The 20,928-nt window shown below is 51.8% G+C and overlaps 2 protein-coding genes across 2 annotated transcripts; both read left to right on the plus strand.

The window, feature by feature from the left end:
* The first annotated feature begins 5,494 nt into the window (after positions 1-5,494).
* On the plus strand, positions 5,495-8,350 carry LOC127692463 (intestinal-type alkaline phosphatase 1). The gene is made up of 11 exons (XM_052192828.1): positions 5,495-5,564; positions 5,650-5,766; positions 5,880-5,995; positions 6,159-6,333; positions 6,396-6,568; positions 6,793-6,927; positions 7,021-7,093; positions 7,205-7,339; positions 7,427-7,618; positions 7,833-7,949; positions 8,040-8,350. Exons 1-11 carry the CDS (start codon positions 5,495-5,497, stop codon positions 8,348-8,350), a joined length of 1,614 nt encoding a protein of 537 aa, XP_052048788.1.
* A 1,660-nt stretch (positions 8,351-10,010) lies between these two features.
* On the plus strand, positions 10,011-20,243 carry LOC127692819 (alkaline phosphatase, germ cell type). Its single transcript, XM_052193416.1, has 11 exons — positions 10,011-10,064; positions 17,085-17,241; positions 17,357-17,472; positions 17,572-17,746; positions 17,836-18,008; positions 18,231-18,365; positions 18,503-18,575; positions 18,883-19,017; positions 19,102-19,293; positions 19,407-19,520; positions 19,608-20,243. The coding sequence occupies exons 1-11, from the start codon at positions 10,011-10,013 to the stop codon at positions 19,898-19,900; spliced, it is 1,617 nt and encodes a 538-aa protein (XP_052049376.1). The 3' UTR covers positions 19,901-20,243.
* The last annotated feature ends 685 nt before the right edge of the window (positions 20,244-20,928 follow it).

Here is a 20,928-nt window from a genome sequence, read left to right on the forward strand (position 1 = left end):
ACAATCCAGCAGTCTCTTCACGTGCCCTCATCTTGTGGCCAGTGCTGGCACTCCTGGGCACTCGTTCCGCAGAATGGAAATGTGTTCATATAGAAAACTGACCCTGCATTGCTTGCGGCCACTTTATTCATAAAGGCCAAGGCTGGAAGCAAGCAGCTTCTTCAGCTGTCCGTTTAGCAAGTTCTCTAGCAAAAGAGCTAAAGTGACATATATCACGACTATGATATATTTCACCCATTTGTCCTGGAAACGAAGACCAGCCAACTCTTAGAGAATCATGTTGTATGAAGAAAAGTCATTCCAAGTGTGTAGTTAGGCCTGTGGCTATAACTTACTAGAAGCAACAGATTCTGAGGTTAGCGAGTCCAAATATTAGCTCTATGAGGGACAGAAGATGGGGTGCAGGAAGGAGTGGAGGTTACAGAGGAGTCTGCAGAGAAGCTGGATAGGACCACGAGCAGAGGGAAGTTATATAGTTGTATAGTTGTATATAGGCAGTGGTATAGTGTATATAGACAGTGGTATAGTTGTGTATAGGCAGTTGTATAGTTGTGTATAGGCAGTTGTATAGTTGTGTATAAGCAGTTGTATAGTTGTATGTAGGCAGTGGTATAATTGTGTATATGAAGTTGTATAGTTGTTTGTAGGCAGTGGTAGAGTATATATAGACAGTGGTATAGTTGTGTATATGCAGTTGTATAGTTGTATGTAGGCAGTGGTATAATTGTGTATATGAAGTTGTATAGTTGTTTGTAGGCAGTGGTATAATTGTGTATAGGCAGTTGTATAGTTGTGTATATGAAGTTGTATAGTTGTATGTAGGCAGTGATATAATTGTGTATAGGCTGGACGGAGTGTTGTGGGAAACTGGGCTAAATGCACACGGTTCTCTCCATATCATTTCATTTTTAAAAATTATTTTATTACTTTTTAATGTGAGTGAATGCTTTGCCTACATGTGTGACTGTGCATGATGCATGTGCCTGGTGTCCACAGAGACCAGAAGAGGGTATGGGATCACCTGCAACTTGAGTTACAGATGGCTGTGGCCTGCCACCTGGGTACTGGGAATAGAACCTGAGTCCTCTGGAAAGTCGGCCAGTGCTCTTAGCCTCTGAGCCAACTCTTCAAGGCCTTCATCTCATTTCTTAAAATGACATGTAACTCTGGAGCAAGTGAAATGGCTCCATGGGGTGGGGGGCCTGACCTGACACACAAGACTGGCCTCCCAGAGCCTCAGGAAGGGCAGGAGAAAACCAACTTCCCAAAGTCATCCTTTGGCCTTCACGTAGGTCTACAGCAGCCACACACCCCACACCTCACACACACACACACACATACATACACACACAATAATAACAACAATAATAATAGTAATAATAATATAAGATTTAAACAGTGGCACATGGCTCTATAGTAAGGTTAAGCAGCATGTGCCACTCTGAAAGCTTCCTGGCTAAGAACTGACCGTGGTGTCCTTTAATCTATAGCCTGATATAAACCTAATTAATTGATTAAGACTTGCCCAGTAGCTAGTCATCTGTGACCTTTAGTCAGGAATTTTCCTTTCCCAACAGAATGCTTAAGAGACAGAAAGCACAGTTCCGCTGACTCCATTGCTACACATCGAGTGATATGCATGTAATTGACACCTGCCAATTAAAATGTTTTTCTAGTGCTGAGATCAAAGCCAGGTTCTCAGTATGCCAATACTGTACCATAACTGAAATATTTCCCCAGCCCTTTAGGCTAGTCTAGAATTCATGGCAATTCTCCTGCCTCAGCCTCTTGGGTGCTAAGGCTATAGTCATGAGGAATTATGCTTGGTAATAAGCTATCTACCAACTGTTTTACACCTACACCCCTAGGCCCTGTAATATTTCTTGACAAGTCTCAAAAACAATAGAATTACTCCAACACAGCTTGAGAATAATATCTTTTGGTTTTTGGTAGTGGAGATTGAATTTAGGGCTGTGCACACTGGGCAAGCACTCGGCCCATGAACTGTATCCTCGGCTCTATGGAGGTGGTTAGCGGGCACCAACAGATCCCCAACTCTTCCTTCTGGGATTCAGAATCAGCAGGCATAGAACTAGGGCAGAGAGGAGAGGGTTCTAATTATTCTTGGAGGTTCTTACAGACTTCCAAAGAAAGAAGAGTTAGTCACTGTCTTAGTTATGGTGTCTGTTGTAGAGACACAATGGCCACGGCCTCTCTTATAAAGGATAGAATTTATTGGGGCTGGCTTACAGGTTCGGAGGTTCAGTCCACCGCCATGGCAGGAAACATGGCAGTGTCCAGACAGACATGGTGCTGAGAAGGAGCCAAGAGTTCTATATATCTGGATCAGCAGGTGGTGGGGAGGGAGAGAGGGAGGGGGGAAAGAGAGGGGGGAGAGAGAGAAAGAGAGAGAGACACACACACAGAGAGAGAGCCTGGTTTGAGCGCCTGAAGCCCCAGAGCCCACCCCCCAGTGGCACCCTTTCTCCAAGAAAGCCACACCCCCTCATAGCGCCCCTCACTGTGAGCCTATGGGGGGCTGTTTTCATTTAAAACCACCACAGTTACTAAGGGGTGTACTTTGGGGTTGTTCCTTATTTGGATTGATGTATTAGGTCACACATTCATTTTTTTCCTGCTACCCATGCCCCTTCCCATAATGCATCTGACTTTAATTGTATGCATACCCAGTTATGCATAGATATAACACGGTGATTATGGAATCTCCCTAAAATGTTGCTTAAGGACACAGTTTCGTGTTTTGTTTTGTGTTTGAACATGCACTCAGACCCACTCAGCCCAACTCATATCTTCTGCCTACTCTTTCTTTCTTTCTTTCTTTCTTTCTTTCTTTCTTTCTTTCTTTCTTTCTTTCTTTCTTTCTTTCTTTCTTTCTTTCCTTCCTTCCTTCCTTCCTTCCTTCCTTCCTTCCTTCCTTCCTTCCTTCCTTCCTTCTTCTTCTTTCTTTCTTTCTTTCTTTCTTTCTTTCTTTCTTTCTTTCTTTCTTTCTTTCTTTCTTTCTTTCTGTTGTTGTTGCTTTGACAGGGTTTCTCCGTGTTGCCCTAGTTGTCCTAAGACTCTCCCTGTAGACCAGGCTGGCCTCAAACTCAGAAATCCACCTGCCTCTCCCTCCCAAGTGCTGGGATCAAAGGCGTGCACCACCACCGCCCGGCTTCTGCTTTTTCATACCTAGATATGTTTAGGAGTATACTTGAATACTGTCTGAGTTTGACCAGTACCAGTGGCAGGAAATGTATACCACAGATCAACGATTGCAGTACGCATGGCCTGACACAGGTGGGGTTTCCAGGGGGTTCTGAGGTTGCTAGGTGCATTATTCTAAGGGGGACCCATATCCCACAACCCACAGCCCACCTGACTTCTGCCTTACTCTCATGAGAGAAGGATCACAGCTGTGCACAGTGTACCTTTTCCCCTTTCTGGTGCTGTTGTTTTTGTTTTGGTTGACATGGGTTTCATTATGACATTTTCATACATGTATGTAATGTATTCAGATCAGGTTTCTCCCCTTTTTAAGGCAGATGACACCTGCTGTGTGTGGAGCACGCTCTGCTTGGCCATTCAGCCGTCTAAAACGCTGGGTAAGACAAGGGTCTTCCACTGACGTAAGATAACAGATGCGAGTGGCAACATCCGATAAGGGGGTTACTTAGCTCAAGCATTCGGAAGACCAAGAGCTGGCCCTGGCCCAGTGGACAATACACTCATCCTTAGGCCCTATCTGCCTGCCCAAGGAACCAGAGGTCAATCTTTCCTCCATAAGCTTGAGAGCCACTCTGAAAGACACAGCCCATGAGAGCCCGAGAGAGCTGTCCCACCCCAGTCAGTGCTGGGCTAAGACACCCTTGGTGATGGGCAGGAGCGCTGGATTTAGTCTTTCATTACAATCCACAATAGTAGCATCCCGGGTCCTGGGAGAACTCTGTTCATCTCTCTAGAGAACAGCGGCCACAGTTACTAGCCACCATTCATGATCTTCACCTGTTAGAAACTCTTCCATCTGCTAGCACAGCTATACACTTAGGACTAAGTCTGCACATCTGGGCCTTCGTGGGACATATTCAGCTAGTTCCAACCATAGCCCTGCTCCCCACCTCTGGCTGCTGGGAGTGATGTGGCTGCCAGTCTTAGGCCAGATGTCTATTTGTCTGAGACCCTGCTGTTTATTTTCTTTTTATTATGCTTTTTAAAAAGCATTTTTAGTATTTTATTTCATGTTTAATTATGTGAACATGTCTTGTTTCTGTGTGTGGTATGTGCAAATGTATTCAGGTACCTGTGGAGACCAGAGGCCTTAGGTCCCCTTGGGCTGGAGACACAGGAAGTTGTGAGGCACTTGACATGTGTTCTGGGTAAGAACAGTAAACACTGCTAACCTCTGATCTGTCTCCCCAGCCCCACGGACCCTGCTCTGAAATTTTCATTCATTTACAAAGAGGTTTCCAAGCAACATTCGTTTTATTGTTTCTCTCCTCCCTTCTTCCCCATCCCCTCCCCCATCCCTGCCCAGAGCTGGGATTATGGGCATATGCTACAGCATCGAGGGAGTCCCTACTTCTGTTCCGCTGGCTATCACTCAGAAGTGGGATTGCTAAATTGTAGAAATACATTTGAACCTGCTTTCTTATCAGGGCTGCTTGGGTGTGCCCAGGGCCCGTGGATAATACACTCACCCTTGGGCCCCATCTACCTGCCTGAGGGAACAGGGGTCAGTCATACCAACACAAGCCCTGAAAACTCCAGTCAGTGCCACATCTGGCCCAAGACAGCTGTCCCACCCCAGCCTGCTGCTCCAGTCACAGGTTGAAAGACACACAGCCTGAGGTCTTCGGGGCCGGCCCAGTACACCACCGATAACTGAAGACCCATGTCTTCACGGTTTCCCTCTTGGTAGTCCTGGCAATACTATTTGTCCCTATAGGAGTCACTTCAGGGCCACATCCTGAGTGTGCCACACACAGTCTCCGGCAAGGCTAGGGAGAAGACAGTTGTAGGGTAGTGGCCTCAGGCCACTCTCTGTCTTTCCATCTTAACAGTGGGTATGCTGGACTTGGGGGACCAAAGCTAGGTCCTGGCTTAGGCTGGGTACTTGGAATTCTCTTTCTCTGAGCACCCAGAGTAGAGCCTAGCTCCAGCTTGCCCTCAGGAAGTGTGAGGAATCCCTGACTAGACAGTCGTGAATAGAGGGGGGGGGGGTCCCAGCAGCATACAGCTCAAGTTTCTCTTTCAGGATCCATTACCCCCAGCCTCCTACCTGACATGCAGGGGACATAGGACCCCTGGCCCAGCCACACCCTGAGAGCCAGACTTCAGTTCACAGGGCAGGGGTGGGGCCAGGGTGACTACATCTAGAGGAGGAACACGGACCCTTTACAGCCAGGGACAAAGTCCATCTCTGAGTTGAGCCCAGGCAGGCTAAGCGGGAGCTGGTACCTCGGTTCCCTAGCTAGGAAGCCCATCAGTAACCCCAACCATGCAGGGAAACTGGGTGCTGCTGTTTGTTTTGGGTCTCAGGATCCATCTGTCCTTCGGTGTCATCCCAGGTAAGAAGGCTCCTTTCTGACTCCCACAGGAGGACTAAGCTACCACCACACCTGGACTCACCTGGGTATGCTTCCTCCTGTGTAGCGGAGGAGGAGAACCCGGCCTTCTGGAACCAAAAGGCGAAGGAGGCCCTGAATGTCGCCAAAAAGCTGCAGCCCATTCAGACATCAGCCAAGAACCTCATCATCTTCCTGGGAGATGGTGAGTGTGTGAGGCCCGGCTACCCTGCAGCCCTTGCACTCCAAGCACTCAAGGCCACTGACAGGTCCAGGAAAGCTTCAGAGCTCAGGACTGACCAGGTTCTGTTCCTTCAGGCATGGGGGTGCCCACGGTGACAGCCACCAGGATCCTAAAGGGACAGTTGACCAATCATCTAGGACCTGAGACACCCCTGGCCATGGACCTTTTCCCATACATGGCTCTGTCCAAGGTGAGCACTGGGATGCATATCTAGGACGGGAAAGGGGGCTGGAGGAGGAAGAACCCAGAAGACCTGGGGCCCAGGTTTGCAAGCAGGACAGTGTAGCCATGTCCCAGGACGCAGGGACTAATGTCTACCAGTAGCACCCAGCTGAGCGTGTCTCTGTCCCCAGACATACAACGTGGACAGACAGGTCCCAGACAGCGCAGGCACGGCCACGGCCTATCTCTGCGGGGTCAAGGCCAACTACAAGACCATCGGCCTGAGCGCGGCTGCTCGATTCAACCAGTGCAACACCACATTTGGCAACGAGGTCTTCTCGGTGATGTACCGTGCCAAGGAAGCAGGTAGGTTGGTGTTGGGCTCGGGGGCAGGGCTGGATCACTGGGTGATTGTCTATCGTCTGCAGGGAAGTCTGTGGGAGTGGTGACCACGACCAGGGTGCAGCACGCCTCTCCAGCCGGGACCTACGCGCACACGGTGAACCGCGACTGGTACTCGGATGCAGAGATGCCCTCTTCTGCACTACAGGACGGCTGTAAGGACATCGCCACGCAACTCATTTCCAACATTGACATTGATGTGAGCTCCAAAAACCAGCCAGAGGGAGGGATGGAGGGTGAACCTTGGACTGGTCATAGTTCCAGGCATGAGCAGCCTGAACTCCAGGTTCCATGCAGTATGCATACATAAGGGGTGGGTGTGGAACATCCAGGAGAAACAAGCCCCACACACCCCACAGACCTGGTGGGGACACGGGAGCGCACAAAGCCCTAAGTCTACCTGTGTTGATCCTCTGACCAAAGGTGATCCTCGGAGGAGGCCGGAAGTTCATGTTTCCCAATGGGACTTCAGACCCTGAATACCCAAGCGACCCTGATCAGTCTGGAACCAGGCTGGATAAGCGGGACCTGGTGCAGGAGTGGTTGGCAAAGAACCAGGTGATGTGGGTTGCAGTGAAGGGGCCAAGGCAGGGCCCAGGGCAGGGCTGTGCCTCTCAGGGCTATGTGCTAAGACTGGCTGTGTCCCTGCAGGGGGCCCGGTATGTGTGGAACCGTGACGAGCTCATTCGGGCGTCCCAGGACCCAGCAGTGACTCACCTCATGGGTAATATCTTGGTTCTGCCCTAGCACCTCTCAGATGGAGCCTATATGTATGCCATCACGCCCCTCCCCCCCAACAAACTTGGTTGCCATCATGAATTCCTGTGCCCCTCAGGCCTCTTTGAGCCAACAGAAATGAAATATGATGTCAACCGAAACACCTCAGTAGACCCTTCCCTGGCCGAGATGACAGAGGTGGCCGTGAATCTTCTGAGCAGGAATCCACAAGGCTTCTACCTCTTTGTAGAAGGTGAGTAGTTATGCCTGACAGAAAAGAGAAGGGGGCAGGGGTCCCAAGCAAACTCAAGCATCTCCCCCCATCACTGGCTTCCTGCAGGAGGTCGTATTGACCAAGGCCACCATGCGGGCACAGCTTACCTGGCACTGACTGAGGCCGTCATGTTCGACTCTGCCATCGAAAAGGCCAGCCAGCTTACCAGTGAGAAGGACACACTAATACTCATCACTGCTGACCACTCCCACGTCTTTGCGTTTGGTGGCTACACTCTTAGGGGGACCTCCATCTTTGGTAAGCCAAGGGGCGGTGTCAGGTGATGTTGCTTCAGATCTGTGGGGACAGATATCGCTGGGCCTTGGTTGCCTCACCTGTCAAAATGGCACAAAATGACTTTGTAAAGAATGCAGTCATAGAACAATCAAAATGCTCTCGCCAGCATTCCAAAAGCTGTAGTCAGCTGTACTCCAAACCTAGTATGACAAGATGTCTCCTTTCTTCCATACAGGTCTGGCCCCACTCAGTGCCCTAGATGACAAATCCTATACCTCCATTCTCTATGGCAATGGCCCGGGTTATGTGCTTGATTCAGGCAACCGGCCCAATGTCAGCGAAGCTGAGAGTGGTAAGTACCACCACGTTGCCTAGCTTGAGGTGTTGGCAGAGGAGACCAGGGCAGATGGAGCCTGCTCCCCTAAACACCCTGTCTCCCTAGGTAATCCCAGCTACCGGCAGCAGGCGGCTGTACCCCTGTCCTCAGAGACCCACGGCGGGGAGGACGTGGCGATATTCGCGCGTGGCCCGCAGGCGCACCTGGTGCACGGAGTGCAGGAGCAGAACTACATCGCGCACGTCATGGCCTTCGCAGGCTGCCTGGAGCCCTACACCGACTGCGGCCTGGCGCCCCCTGCCGGTCAGAGCAGCTCCATCACAAACAACGCATCCGGCCAGGCCACTGTCCTGAGGTCCCTGCAACTGCTGGTCAGCATGCTGCTGCTAGTAGGGACAGCCATGGTGGTGTCCTGATGGTCAGGTCCCCCGCTGGGCTCCTCCCCGGGGTCCCACCGCTGGTTGCTTTCACAGCCCTCTCCCTATAGTTTCCTGTGCCCAATCAGTCCGTGTTCACCGTTCTCTACCCAAGGGTCTCAACGCTGGTTTTTGCACCCTAACTTGGTAGTTCTCTTATCCAGATGTTGAGACATCATCTCAGCCCACAGCTCTAAGGGCCACCTCTGAGAAAACACTCTAGGATTTATAATTTGCTTTATAACTCTGGGCTTCTGCCTCTCAACTGGCTGTCTCTGGAGTGGGAGGTTCCAACTGGTATCCAGAAGGCCAAAGCCCAGGGCTGCCCCAGATTCCCCGTCAAACTATCACCTTTCACAGGGACCCGAGTAACTCATATTTTCAGGTCTTGGCTTGTTCCCATGCACTTTCTGTGAACGGAAATCTCAAAAGTCCGGGAGGCTGTGGGGTCTCAAGCAAGCAGCCCAGAGCAGCCTTCGACCCCCACCCCTGGTCTATCTCAGGCTGCATATAGAAACTGAAGAAAGAATATTACCGATCCTTGTCCCCAGTCCTTGAAGAGACATAACAACAATAAAATTAATTGTTTATATAAGTAATGCCTCCAGTACTTTTTAGTAAGATGGACATCTGGGGTACAGGGGACAGGTGGAGAGGTGGGTAGTGGAGATTAGGAAGTCAGAGGGAGGCCATCTGAGGAGCGGATGGTTGACTGAAAATAGACAAAGCAGAGTGAGTCACATACAACCTCCAGGCTCTGCCTTCTGATCAAAAGCTGCGGGTCTCCAGAGGGCCACACAGTTTGGCCACACACAGCCCAGCCCTTGTCTAAGGCCCAACCACTTAGCTGACTGGAGAGGCAGAGCCAGGTGGGCGAGCAAAGAGGCCAGCAGAGAGCAGCCAGAGGCTGCCTTGAAGACGAAGATCCAAGCTGAGCCTGGACTTGGAAGCTTCAGAGATCCAAATGCGGAGCCACCTAGGTGGAGTCCAGGAGAAGGCCGGAAGTCCGGTTCAGCACCCGTCCTACGCCCAGAGAAGCTGACACGTGAGAGAGGACGACTGGCCCCAGTTCCTAGGATTCATCGTTGTCCTCCATGTCTCAAGCCTTTTCAAGACAGGCAGAGACCACTGAGCTCTCCCCAAGGTGGCCAGAGGTAGAGAGCTGTGGTCACACCTGCCCTGGAAAACATCCAGACTCTCCACCTTACCATCGCAGGAGGCAAAGGCAACTCGGGAGGACCCCAGCTTCACCACCTCCCCCCCCTCCAGCAAGGCAGCAGTGAGCATGTGACCAGGGGGCGTGGCTTTAGCGGAGACAGGAAATTCACAGGTCACCAGCTCTAGGTAGACAGCTCTAGGATGCTGGTGGAGGGGCCCGAGCCTAGGAGCTGGGAGCACAGGTATTGGAGATCCGCAGCCTCACCTGCGGGTGTGGAGGATGTGCGGAGACACCTGCTGCAGATACCTCCGAGCTAGCAACACCACCTCGTCCTCAGAGAGATGCTCTCGGAAGATCTGGCCCGGCAGCCACTTCCACTGCCCTGTGGGGCCGAGGTCAGGAAAGGAAGGACGGAGAGAGGACATGGGTATCTGGAGAACCTTGAACAAGCCTGAGAGGGTGACCTAGAGAGACCTTCCTCTCATTGCCTGTCCATCAGAAATGGGCATCCCTCGTATAAGAGCTGACCTGCAGCTGCCCCGGGGTCTCTGTGTTGTACGTGGAGGTGACGTCTTGCTGAGGGATGGGTAGACTTTGACCCAGAGATCTGGGGTGGAGAGCAGGTTGACCCCATCTGTATGTCTGGTCCCTGTCTCAGCCCTGGCGGCACCCCCAGATCCTGCTGCTTATATTGGTTAGCCAAGGCTCCAGCTGTAGAATCCTGGGGCCTCAGCTTCACATCTGTCCCCACAGGCTAAGCTGGGGCTCCAAGGACACCCTGTGTGCCACCAGGCTCTGCACCTGGACAGAGGCTCTTCCATGAGAGTGGGGGAGATTTCTCTGGGACCCTGACCTTGGGTTTAAGGGTTCGTGGAATCCCTGAGTAACACCGTCTCTATAGAGGCCGAGGCCGCTCCCTCTGACCTCCTTGCTTACGTGGTAGATATTATGGCTCCTAAGGCTTGACTAAACTCTGGGATTACTCCAGGGAAATTATTATCTCCTCCTCCAGTGCTCTGTCTGAGCCCAGTTCCTCCTAGGTCCCCTCCCAGTACCAGCCACCTCTTAGATTCCCCACAGCTGGGGAGTTCTTAAGGACAACAGTCACACTAGCATACAACGGCAAGTGTTTGTGTGGTCCAGCCAGTGAAAAAGAATATGGCCACGCTGCTGTTCATGCCCTGAGCCTCATTCGGCAGCTGGTTGAGGGCCACAGCCTTTACAGCAGTGCTGTTGGCTCACGCATTCAGAATCCACAGTAGTAATTAAGGTATCGACGTTTGGGGTGGGGGTAGGGGCGCTCCTTCATCTTTTATGGTTGTCACTCTTGCTATGACACAAAGAATCTTCATATAACCCCTAACTGAGCCTGTGGCCAGGCCCCCCCGCTCTGTGGTGAGCACTCCTTTTGGTCCACCCACAGGCAGAACACATTGTGCCTAACTGCTCTGTGGAGCGGCACCAGTCAGGTGTGACTGACTTCCTCTGTGGCCCTTCAGTCAGGAAGGGAGGAGGGCCGCAGGAATGGCTGAGCCTTCTCCCCTGGCTCCTTAAACGCATGCACAGACACAACCTGAGGAGAGAGGCCCTACCACAGGTGACAAGAGGGTCACAGGCTGGGTGGGGGTCGAGATGACTTGTAGGCATGGCCTGCCCCAGGGCCCAGGTGCTTCATAGCCCCACACCAGCCTACCAAACTCCTGGTAGAGCTGTGGGTTGGGACATGTCACATGAAGTCTACTGAAGGTGACACCTGGGAAAGGACACACACAAAACGAAACAACCTTTCATCGGCAGGAGGCAGGATGATCTCACTGACTGGTCCTGGGAGGCTCCCTTCAGAGAAAGGTGAAGAGTCCCCTGAGGTACCTTCTTGGAGGAAGCACCGCCCCCTCTAATCTCTCAGTACTCCTGTGCATCCAGGGCCTTCTGGTGTCCACATCTGTATCCCCAGACCCTGCCATGCATTCCTGAGTGGTAAGAGTTGTCACCAAGCTCTTTGTGAGCTGTTCTGGAGAGATCAGGGTGGGGGTGGAGGTAGGGCAGAATCAGTTAGGAGCCAGCCAACCCTATTCCTTCACAGAGAACAGGCAGACCCTGACAGCCTGCCACAGAGTTAATTTTTTTTTAAAGATTTATTTACTTATTTATTTCATGTATATGAGTTCTGAAGCTGTCTTCAGATACCAGAAGAGGGCATCTGATCCCATTACAGATGGTTGTGAGCCACCATGTGGGGGCTGGGACTTGAACTCAGGATCTTTGGAAGAGCAGTCAGAGCTCTTAACTGCTGAGCCATCTCTCCAGTTCCCAGAGAGTTAATTCTATCAGTCTGGTGTGCTCCAGCCCCAGGTAAATAAAATACTTTTATTCAAAAGTAGAAGAAATAGAGTCTATATAGACACACACACAACACACATACACAGACAGACAGACAGACAGACAGAGACATACACACAGCCTCTGTGAAAGATTAAAACAGCTCTTTGGTGAGTTTTGTGTTTGTTTTGGTGAGAGTTTGTTTTGTTTCCGGTTTTGCTCTTTCGAGCCAGGGCCTCCAGTAGCCCAGGTTGTGTTGCCTGGAACCTCTGGTCCTCCTGCCTCCTGAGCCTGGAGCGGACAGGCTCACACCACTATGGCCAGCTTGTGATGCACTGAAGAGTGAACCCTAGGCTTCAGGCTCAGCAGACAAGCTGGCTTCCATCTGAGCCTCAGCGCCTGGCGTTTTCTTTGTTTATCCCAGCCTGCTCTGGAACTCTCCAGGTCGACAAGGTTGTCCTTGAAACTCCCATTTCGCCAAGGTTGTCCTTGAAACTCCCATTTCCCTGCCTCCCCCGACTGACAGCAGAGGTCACAAGTGTGTACTGCCACAGCTAGGTCTGGGGCCTGAACCTCCGACCCCACAGTGGATCAAGGCTGTCAGTGGAAGAACTGCAGCTATTACCCCTGTCAGGTGCCTCAGACATGAGGTGGACACAGGGATCCAGGTGGCCCTGCGTGGCTGGGTTGTCTATAGCCTTTAGATATAGGTGACTTTTTGATGTGTACCTGATCCCCAGTCTTTTGCAGACACACAGACAGATTTCAGGACACTGGGGCAAACCCCAGCTGAGGAAGTCGGGGTCACCATAAGAACAGCATGGGAGGCACTTGACACTGTGCACCTATCACAACAGCAAAGATAATGGCAACAGCACATTCAAAATGCAGGCCCTTCAAAAATAACATGTGGCTGTGGGTCACAGAGGGAGTGGCCACATGACCTCAGTCCAGCGGGCACTGAGGCTGTGGACCTGATTTTAGATGCAACAGAAACGGGTTCACAGGCTGGCGAGATGGCTTAGCAGTTAAGAGCACCGACTGCTCTTCCGAAAGTCCTGAGTTCAAATCCCAGCAACCAAATGTTAGGTCACAACCATCTGTAATGAGATCCAACACGCTCTTCTGGTGTGTCTAAAGACAGCTACAGTGTACTTACATATAATAAATAAATCAATCTTTAAAAAAAACCCTGGGTCATTGAAGCCTTGCTGGCCCACATGTAAAGTGGTGACAACTGTGATTTGTTCAGTTTCTCCAGGGGGCTCGGGAGTTCATGCAGTTGTCCGAGTTTGTCTGGTATGTGTGAAATCCTCAGTTTGATCCCCAGCCCTGAATAAAACCAGGCATGGTGGCATAGGCTTAGGATCTGAGCCCTCAGGAGCCGGAGGCAGGAGGATCCAGAGGCAGGAGGATCCGCTATTCAGGGCTGTCCTTGGCTACCTATCGAGTTCAAGAGCAGCCTGGGCTGCTGTGAGTTAAGACTGTGAGGTCTTAACTCAGAATATCAAAATCCCCAAATCAAATCAAGCAAACCCACCTGTGACTGGGCCATGCCAGCATCTGCCTGTCGTCCCAGTACTCCAGAAATGGAGGCAGAAGATCAGGAATTCCAGAGTAGCTCCAGCTCAAGAGTGACTCTGAGGTCAGCCTGGGCTACAGGAGGAGACCCTGTGTCAAAGGCAAACCAGGCTGGGTGTTGTGACATCCTCCTGAATCCAAGCACTGGGAAGAAGAAAGCAGGAGGATCAGGAGTTCAGAGTCATCTTAGGCTACACACAAGTTCCCAGCTAGCCTGGGCTACATGAGACCCTGACTCAATAAAACCAAGAATAGGCCAGGCAGTGGTGGCGCACACCTTTAATCCCAGCACTCAGGGGGCAGAGGCAGGCAGATTTCTGATTCAAGGCCAGCCTGGTTTACAGAGTTGAGATCCAGGACAGCCAGGGCTACACAGAGAAACCCTGTCTCAAACAAAACAAAACAAAACAAAACAAAACAAAACAAAACAAAGCAAAATAAAACAAAAACCAAGAACTCAAAAGCAAAACCCAAAACAATCACTATTCAAAACCAGACTGGAAGTGTATCCCGTTCATTCCACCACTTCAGAATCTGAGGCAGGAGAATTGTTTTAAATATGAAACTTGCCTGACTTCACAGTGAGACCCTACCTTAAGAAAAGGAAAGAAAAGAAAAGAAAAAAGTAAAATAAAATAAAGTTAAAAAAATAAAAGGGAATGACTCCACACGGTGGCGCCATAAATGCAGCTAGTTTTGAGACTGAGGTAGGAGGATCCCAAGGCCAGCCTGGGCTACATAGCAAGGTCAAAAACAACCTGAACCACCTATTGAGACCCTACCTCAATAGAAAAAATTATAGCTCAGGCTCAGGGCCCACGCCTGTCACCGGGGCCTTAGGTTTGGATTGAACTTGCTCACGTTCATAGCCTGAGGGAGGTCAGATGCCAGCTAAACTGAGACTACACACAGCCAGAGAGATAGATTCCCAGCTGCCAACAGGAATGTCAGATTAACTGTTGTCTGGATCCCTGGGGAGGAAGGGGCGGCTGAAATATCTGTGAGTTCAAGACCAGCCTGGTCTCCATAGCCAGTTTCAGGCCAGCCAAGCCTACATAGTGAGACCTTGTCTCAAAACAACAACAACAGTTATGTGGATTTTCAAGGGTCTAGGATAACCCAGTGTCAATTTGATTCTCCCTTATGTCTCAGCGCCATAATCCATATCCCAGGTGAGCAGTCTTCCAGAACAGTACTATCTACTACCACCACCACCACCACCACCACCACCAGCATCACTACCACCAGTATCACCACCATTACCACCACCACCATTACCACCACCACTACTACTGAAACAGTGTCTTGAGATCCATAGCCCAGGATAGCCTGGAACTCACTGTTTCCTAAGCCAGTCTCAAGCTTATGACCTCAAGTGTCCCTTCCACCATAGCCACAGACCATAATAAACACGAAGAAGCAGCTTCTCCAGGCCACAGCAAGCATAGCACGGCTTAGTGGGACAGGCAGGTGCTCAGGGCAGCAAGGGACGCTGCCCTGGATTTGGGAAGCAGCGTTGTGGCCCAGGTGTGCTGAGACAGTAGAGAAGGAGGGAGCTGTGGGAGAGAGAGTCTTGGTGAGCAGAGCTTAAGTGAGGAGAGGATCGTGTTGGCCTGTCTGTCTGTCTGTCTGTCTTGCCTGTCTGTCTGTCTGTCTGTAGGATCTCACTATGGAGACCAGACTTGTTTCTGCCTCTACCTCCCCAGTGTGGGAATGAGTTGGGTTTAGAGGGCTGGGGTTAAAGGTGTGCACCGGCCTGCCTGGCTCCGGTTTGGGTATTTGAAGCGAGCTCTCTCATGGCCCAGGCTGTCCTCCAAGCTCAGCCCTCTGCCTCCCCTCCCCACTGCTGGCATTCAGAAGCCGGCTGCCAGTCAGGCAGGCCTTTCTCATTTTCTGTGTCGTTTTTTGAGACAAGGTATTAAGATTCTCTAAAAAAAAAAAAAAAAAGAAAGAAAGAAAGAAAGAAAAAAAGAAAAAGAAAAAAAAAGTGACTTTGAACTACTAATTCTCCTGCCTCCCACTCCCCCTTTCTTCTCTTGGTCTTTTTGAGGCAGGGATTTCCTTGGCTGATCTAGAATTTGATCTGTAGGTCACTCTGGCCTCAAACTCAGAGATCTCTCTGCCTCTTGTCTCGTGAGTGCTGAGATTAAAGGCGTGTATAGTCATGCCAGGCCAGGTATGCATCTGTATCTCAAGTGTTGGGATTACAAACATGACTCCACACACGCACGCATCTGGCTTATGGGGATCAGACCTGTAATCCATGTGTGCCACATCCCAAGCCCTCTTATTTATTTATTTATTTGAGATAAAGTCTTTCTGTTGCCCTACCTGCCCTGGGAATCACTCTGGAGACCAGGCTGGCCTTGAACTCAGGAGATCCACCCGCCCCTGCCTCCTAAGTGACGGAATTAAAGGGATGTGCAGGGATGTGCCGCCAAGTCTGGCTTGATAGATTAGGTTTTCGTTGTTGTTTTGGTTTTATTGTTATTGTTTTTGTTTGTTTTGAGGGGTGAGGTTTAAGGGCTGTTTCTGTGTAGTTTTGACTGTCCTGGAACTCACTGTATAGATCAAATTGGTCTTGAATTCACAGAGATCTGCCTGCCTCTGCCCCTGGAGTGCTATGATTAAAGGTGTGCCCAGCTGTTTGGTTTCTGTTGAATCAATATACTTTCTTTGTAGCACAGGCTAGCCTTAAATTTTCCTGCCGTGACTCAGTAGACCTGGCTCACAACCTTGGACCACCACACTTATCTGAATCACATTTCTCTGATCCACTCATCAGTGGGCAAATGGTTTGACCCCACACCTCATGGCCACTGTGAGCCTGGCCTACCCCTAGATTACAGGAAGCTTACAGTTTCGTATCCTTGTCAACACCCACAGAACTGCTCAGGGTCTGTGCAGGGCACTCACGCTGGGGTCCCTCTGCCTGCGAAAGAGAATACGAGTCAACCTCGAATAAGGGTAAAGCCTACCTGCCCCTGAGGGAGGAAGACCCAGGCCTTGCCAGGTTTGGCTCAGGACTGTACACAGCCTGCAGGCCAATTGCATTCAAGCACACGCAAAAGTAGCTGTGATGTAAATGAGGACCCACCAGTCCCATTTTCCAGTTCAGCATTCCACCTGGCCAGTACTCCTGGATACCACCCCTGCCCTAGGGTAGAGGCAAACTGGGGGGGGGGGGCAAGACTCTCTGGAACAAAAAGAAAAGGATACCCTCGGAAGGGTCGGTGACCACAGCAGCATGAGATTGTGGCTCTTCCCTCAGACTGCAGCTGTCTCCAGCCTCCCACCTAATGTGGGGGAGATGCCTGGGACACCCCCCCTCCCAGCCACAGGTTCAGGACCTTAGCCTGGACTCCCATACCCTGCCAACTTCTGACAGCCAGACAAGCTTCAGTTCACAGGATAGGGTGGGGCCTGGGTAGTGCCTAAGGATTAGGGAGGGACACTGAGCCTTCTAGGCGGGAACTAAGTTTTCCCCTATATAAGAGGAGCTAGTCAGGGCCTCAGTGTTGTGGTATTGCAGCTTCTCTGATCACCACCCTGCGCCATGGCAATGTGGGGAGTCTGCTTGCTGCTGCTGGGCCTCAGCCTAGAGGTGTCCCGTAGTGTCATTCCAGGTAACGAGGCTCCTTCAGGTGTCTGCTCAATTTGTTTTTTCACTTGTAGGCCTTCAGTTTGACCCCGCCTCTGCTCTTTTCTTTGCCAGTGGAGGAGGAGAACCCGGCCTTCTGGAACCAAAAGGCCGCCGAGGCCCTGGATGCTGCCAAGAAGCTGAAGCCCATTCAGACATCGGCCAAGAACCTCATTATCCTCATGGGGGACGGTGAGTGCGCAAGAAAGGCCTGGCTCTCCTGGGACTCTCCTACACCAGGCACCCGTGGAGGGAGGCTCCCGTGGGCCTAGAGTGGATCAGTCCTGATCGTGTTCTGCTCCTTCAGGGATGGGGGTATCCACAGTCACAGCTACCCGGATCCTAAAGGGACAACAGCAAGGCCATCTGGGACCTGAGACACAGCTAGCCATGGACCGCTTCCCACACGTGGCTCTGTCCAAGGTGAGCTAGGAGGGTGGTTGGGAAGAATCCAGAATCTCAGGGAGAGAGACAAGGACCAATGTCTACCAGTAGAGTTGAGCTGAGAGTGTCTCTCCGCAGACGTACAACACAGACAAGCAAGTCCCCGACAGCGCAGGCACAGGCACTGCCTTTCTCTGCGGGGTCAAAACCAATATGAAGGTCATTGGCTTGAGTGCAGCCGCACGCTTTAACCAGTGCAACACGACGTGGGGTAATGAGGTCGTCTCCGTAATGCACCGTGCTAAGAAAGCAGGTAGGTTGGGACGGGGGTGGGGTGGGGGGTGGGGCGAAGGCCCTGCACAGACCTGGGGGGTCGTGGGTTGCTCACGTGACTTTCTGCAGGAAAGTCTGTGGGAGTGGTGACCACCACGTCGGTGCAGCACGCCTCTCCAGCCGGCACGTACGCGCACACTGTGAACCGTAATTGGTACTCGGATGCACAGATGCCTGCCTCGGCGCTGCAGGACGGCTGCAAGGACATCTCTCTACAGCTCATCTCCAACACGGACATTGATGTGAGCCCCAAGAGGGAGGGAGGGAGGGAGGGAGGCCGTATGGAGGTGTCGCTCACTGAAGTCTATGCAGCCTACAGTCTGAGCTCTGAGTATCTGAGTGGTGGGTTGGGAGTGGGCAGAGAAGGCGCAGTCCAGAGTCCCTTCCCTCAGACCTGCTGAGACCAGATGCTGTCAGGAGGGAATTGAGGCTCAATCAGGTCTCAAGCTCACCTCTGATCATAGGTGGTCCTCGGTGGTGGCCGCAAGTTCATGTTTCCCAAGGGGACACCAGACCAGGAATATCCAACAGACCCCGAACAGGCCGGAACCAGGCTGGATGGACGAAACTTAGTTCAAGAGTGGCTGGCAAAGCACCAGGTACGGGGGTCAGGGTCGGGGGGTCGGGGGGGTTGGGGGGTGCTAGGGCAAAGGGCAGAGCAGGAATTAGTGAGGGTTGTGCATTCCAAGGCATGTACTTAGTCTATGTCCTTAGTAGACTGGCTGTGTCCCTGCAGGGGGCCCGGTATGTGTGGAACCGCACAGAGCTCCTTCAGGCGTCCTTGAACCCATCTGTGACACACCTCATGGGTAATATATTACTTGGATTTCTTGCCCTGGAACCCTTCCATTGGGAAATTGTGGGTGGTGGTGGTGGTGGTGGTGGTGGTGCCCCTAATATGCAATCTTTAAATTTTTAATTTTTTTTGGCTTTTCAAGACAGGGTTTCTCTGTGTAGCCCTGGCTGTCCTGGAACTCTCTGTAGACCAGGCTGGCCTTGAACTCAGAAATCCTCCTGCCTCTCTGCCTCCCAAATACTGGGATCAAAGGTGTGAGCCCCCACTGGCCAGCCTTAGTATGCAGTCTTGTAGTCACCATGGATTTTCTTACCCCTCAGGCCTCTTTGAACCTAATGACATGAAATATGACATCTACCGAGACCCTGCTCAGGACCCTTCCCTGGCCGAGATGACGGAGGCGGCTGTGCGCATGCTCAACAGGAACCGCAAAGGCTTCTATCTCTTTGTGGAAGGTGAGTGCCCGTGCCTGGCAGACAGGAGGAGGAGACAGCGGCCCAGCACAGGCTCAAGCATCTCTCATCTCTGGTTTCCTGCAGGGGGCCGCATCGACCATGGCCACCATGAAACCGTAGCCTACCGTGCCCTGACTGAGGCTGTCATGTTCGACTCGGCGGTCGAGAAGGCAGCCAAGCTCACCAGTGAGAAGGACACGATGGTGATTGTCACCGCTGACCACTCTCACGTCTTCTCTTTCGGTGGTTACACACAGAGAGGGAGCTCCATCTTTGGTAGGCGTGGGGCAGGCAGTGGCACATGTTTTGTTGCCTTGTAGGGATCTGGTGTAACAGGGTGCTTCCGAAGCAGTTCGGTTTGACAAACAGGTCACCCCCTCTTCCTGCAGGGCTGGCTCCCTTCAAGGCTGGGGATGGCAAATCCTTTACCTCGATCCTATATGGCAACGGTCCTGGCTACAAACATAATGGCATCCGGGCTGATGTCACCGAGGAAGAGAGCAGTAAGTTCATTCAGTGTGGGTTGTCAACATGGGGCTGAGGGTGGCCAAGGAGGTGGAGGACCTGCTCTCAACACCCGTTCTTGGCAGGCAACCCCACGTACCAGCAGCAGGCGGCTGTGCCCCTGTCGTCAGAGACCCACAGCGGGGAGGACGTGGCGATATTCGCGCGTGGCCCGCAGGCGCACCTGGTGCACGGAGTGCAGGAGCAGAACTACATCGCGCACGTCATGGCCTTCGCAGCCTGCCTGGAGCCCTACACCGACTGCGGCCTGGCGCCCCCTGCCGGCCGGAGCAGTGCAGTGAGCCCAGGCTACATCTCCACCTTGCTGTGCCTGTTGGCAGGGAAAATGTTGATGCTGTTGGTGGCAACTGAACCCTGACTACCTAAGCTCACTGGATTCCACACCTTCTGCCAGTACTGTTTTCTGGGCTCCAGCTGGAACCCCACTTCTCAGAACTAACTTGGCTTGTCAGTCCTGCAGCAGTACCTTAGCATGAGGCCTCCTCAATCCATTCGGCCTCTGGGCACGTTTCCCCTGCAGTTTTTTTGAGACAGGGTCTTGCCTAGTCTAGATTTTCAGTCCACCATTTTCTGAACCTCAGGGTCCACAAATCTGAGATTATAGGTGCCTCCTGCTGTGTCTGGCTTCCATAAAAGAGCACTTACTGCCTTCCTGGACCTTCCTTTGTTCTGGGGACAATAAAGACAATTGTTACACAATGTCAGCCTGTACCTGTGTGTCTACAGCAGCTGGAAGGGTGGCCTGGGTGGGCCTGAGGTGAGCTGTGTCAGGGACTAAATGTCACTTCTGCCATCCCCTGACCATGAAGAAGTCCTGGCAGCCGTCGATGCCATGTTGGCCAGGAAGAAGGAGGAACAAGAAACCTTGCTATCAAACCAGGCGGTGGTGGTGCACGCCTGTAATCCCAGCACTATGGGTGGCAGAGGCAGGCAGATTTCTGAGTTCGAGGCCAGCTTGGTTTACAGAGTGAGTTCCAGGACAGTCAGGGCTATACGGAGAAACCCTGTCTCCAAAAAACCAAATCCAAAAAAACCAAACCAAAACAAAAAGAGAAACCTTGCTATCAGGCTGGCATGGGGCAGACCTGGGTGGCCAACACCAGTGAGCTCATTTTGTGTCTTTGTGTCCCAGAGCGGAGACAGCAAGGTCCCCTGGGCTCCCCAGCTGCCACACTCAAGTATTTGACCTTCTGGAACTCATTGTAGTCCAGGGTCATAGAATGCAGAGTCTCTATTGTGCTAATTAATGCCTCTGATATCTTGCTTGGTTGGGAGAGTCAGGGCAGTTCAGGAGCTAGGGATCTCCAAAGGCTGCAACAAAGGCCTGAGGCTTGGCCTCTGTCCGCTGTGAAAGAAGGGAGAGAGTCCAAGCACACTACCTCATGC

This window comes from Apodemus sylvaticus, chromosome 9 (genome assembly GCF_947179515.1).
Source record: "Apodemus sylvaticus chromosome 9, mApoSyl1.1, whole genome shotgun sequence".
NCBI lineage: Eukaryota > Metazoa > Chordata > Mammalia > Rodentia > Muridae > Apodemus > Apodemus sylvaticus.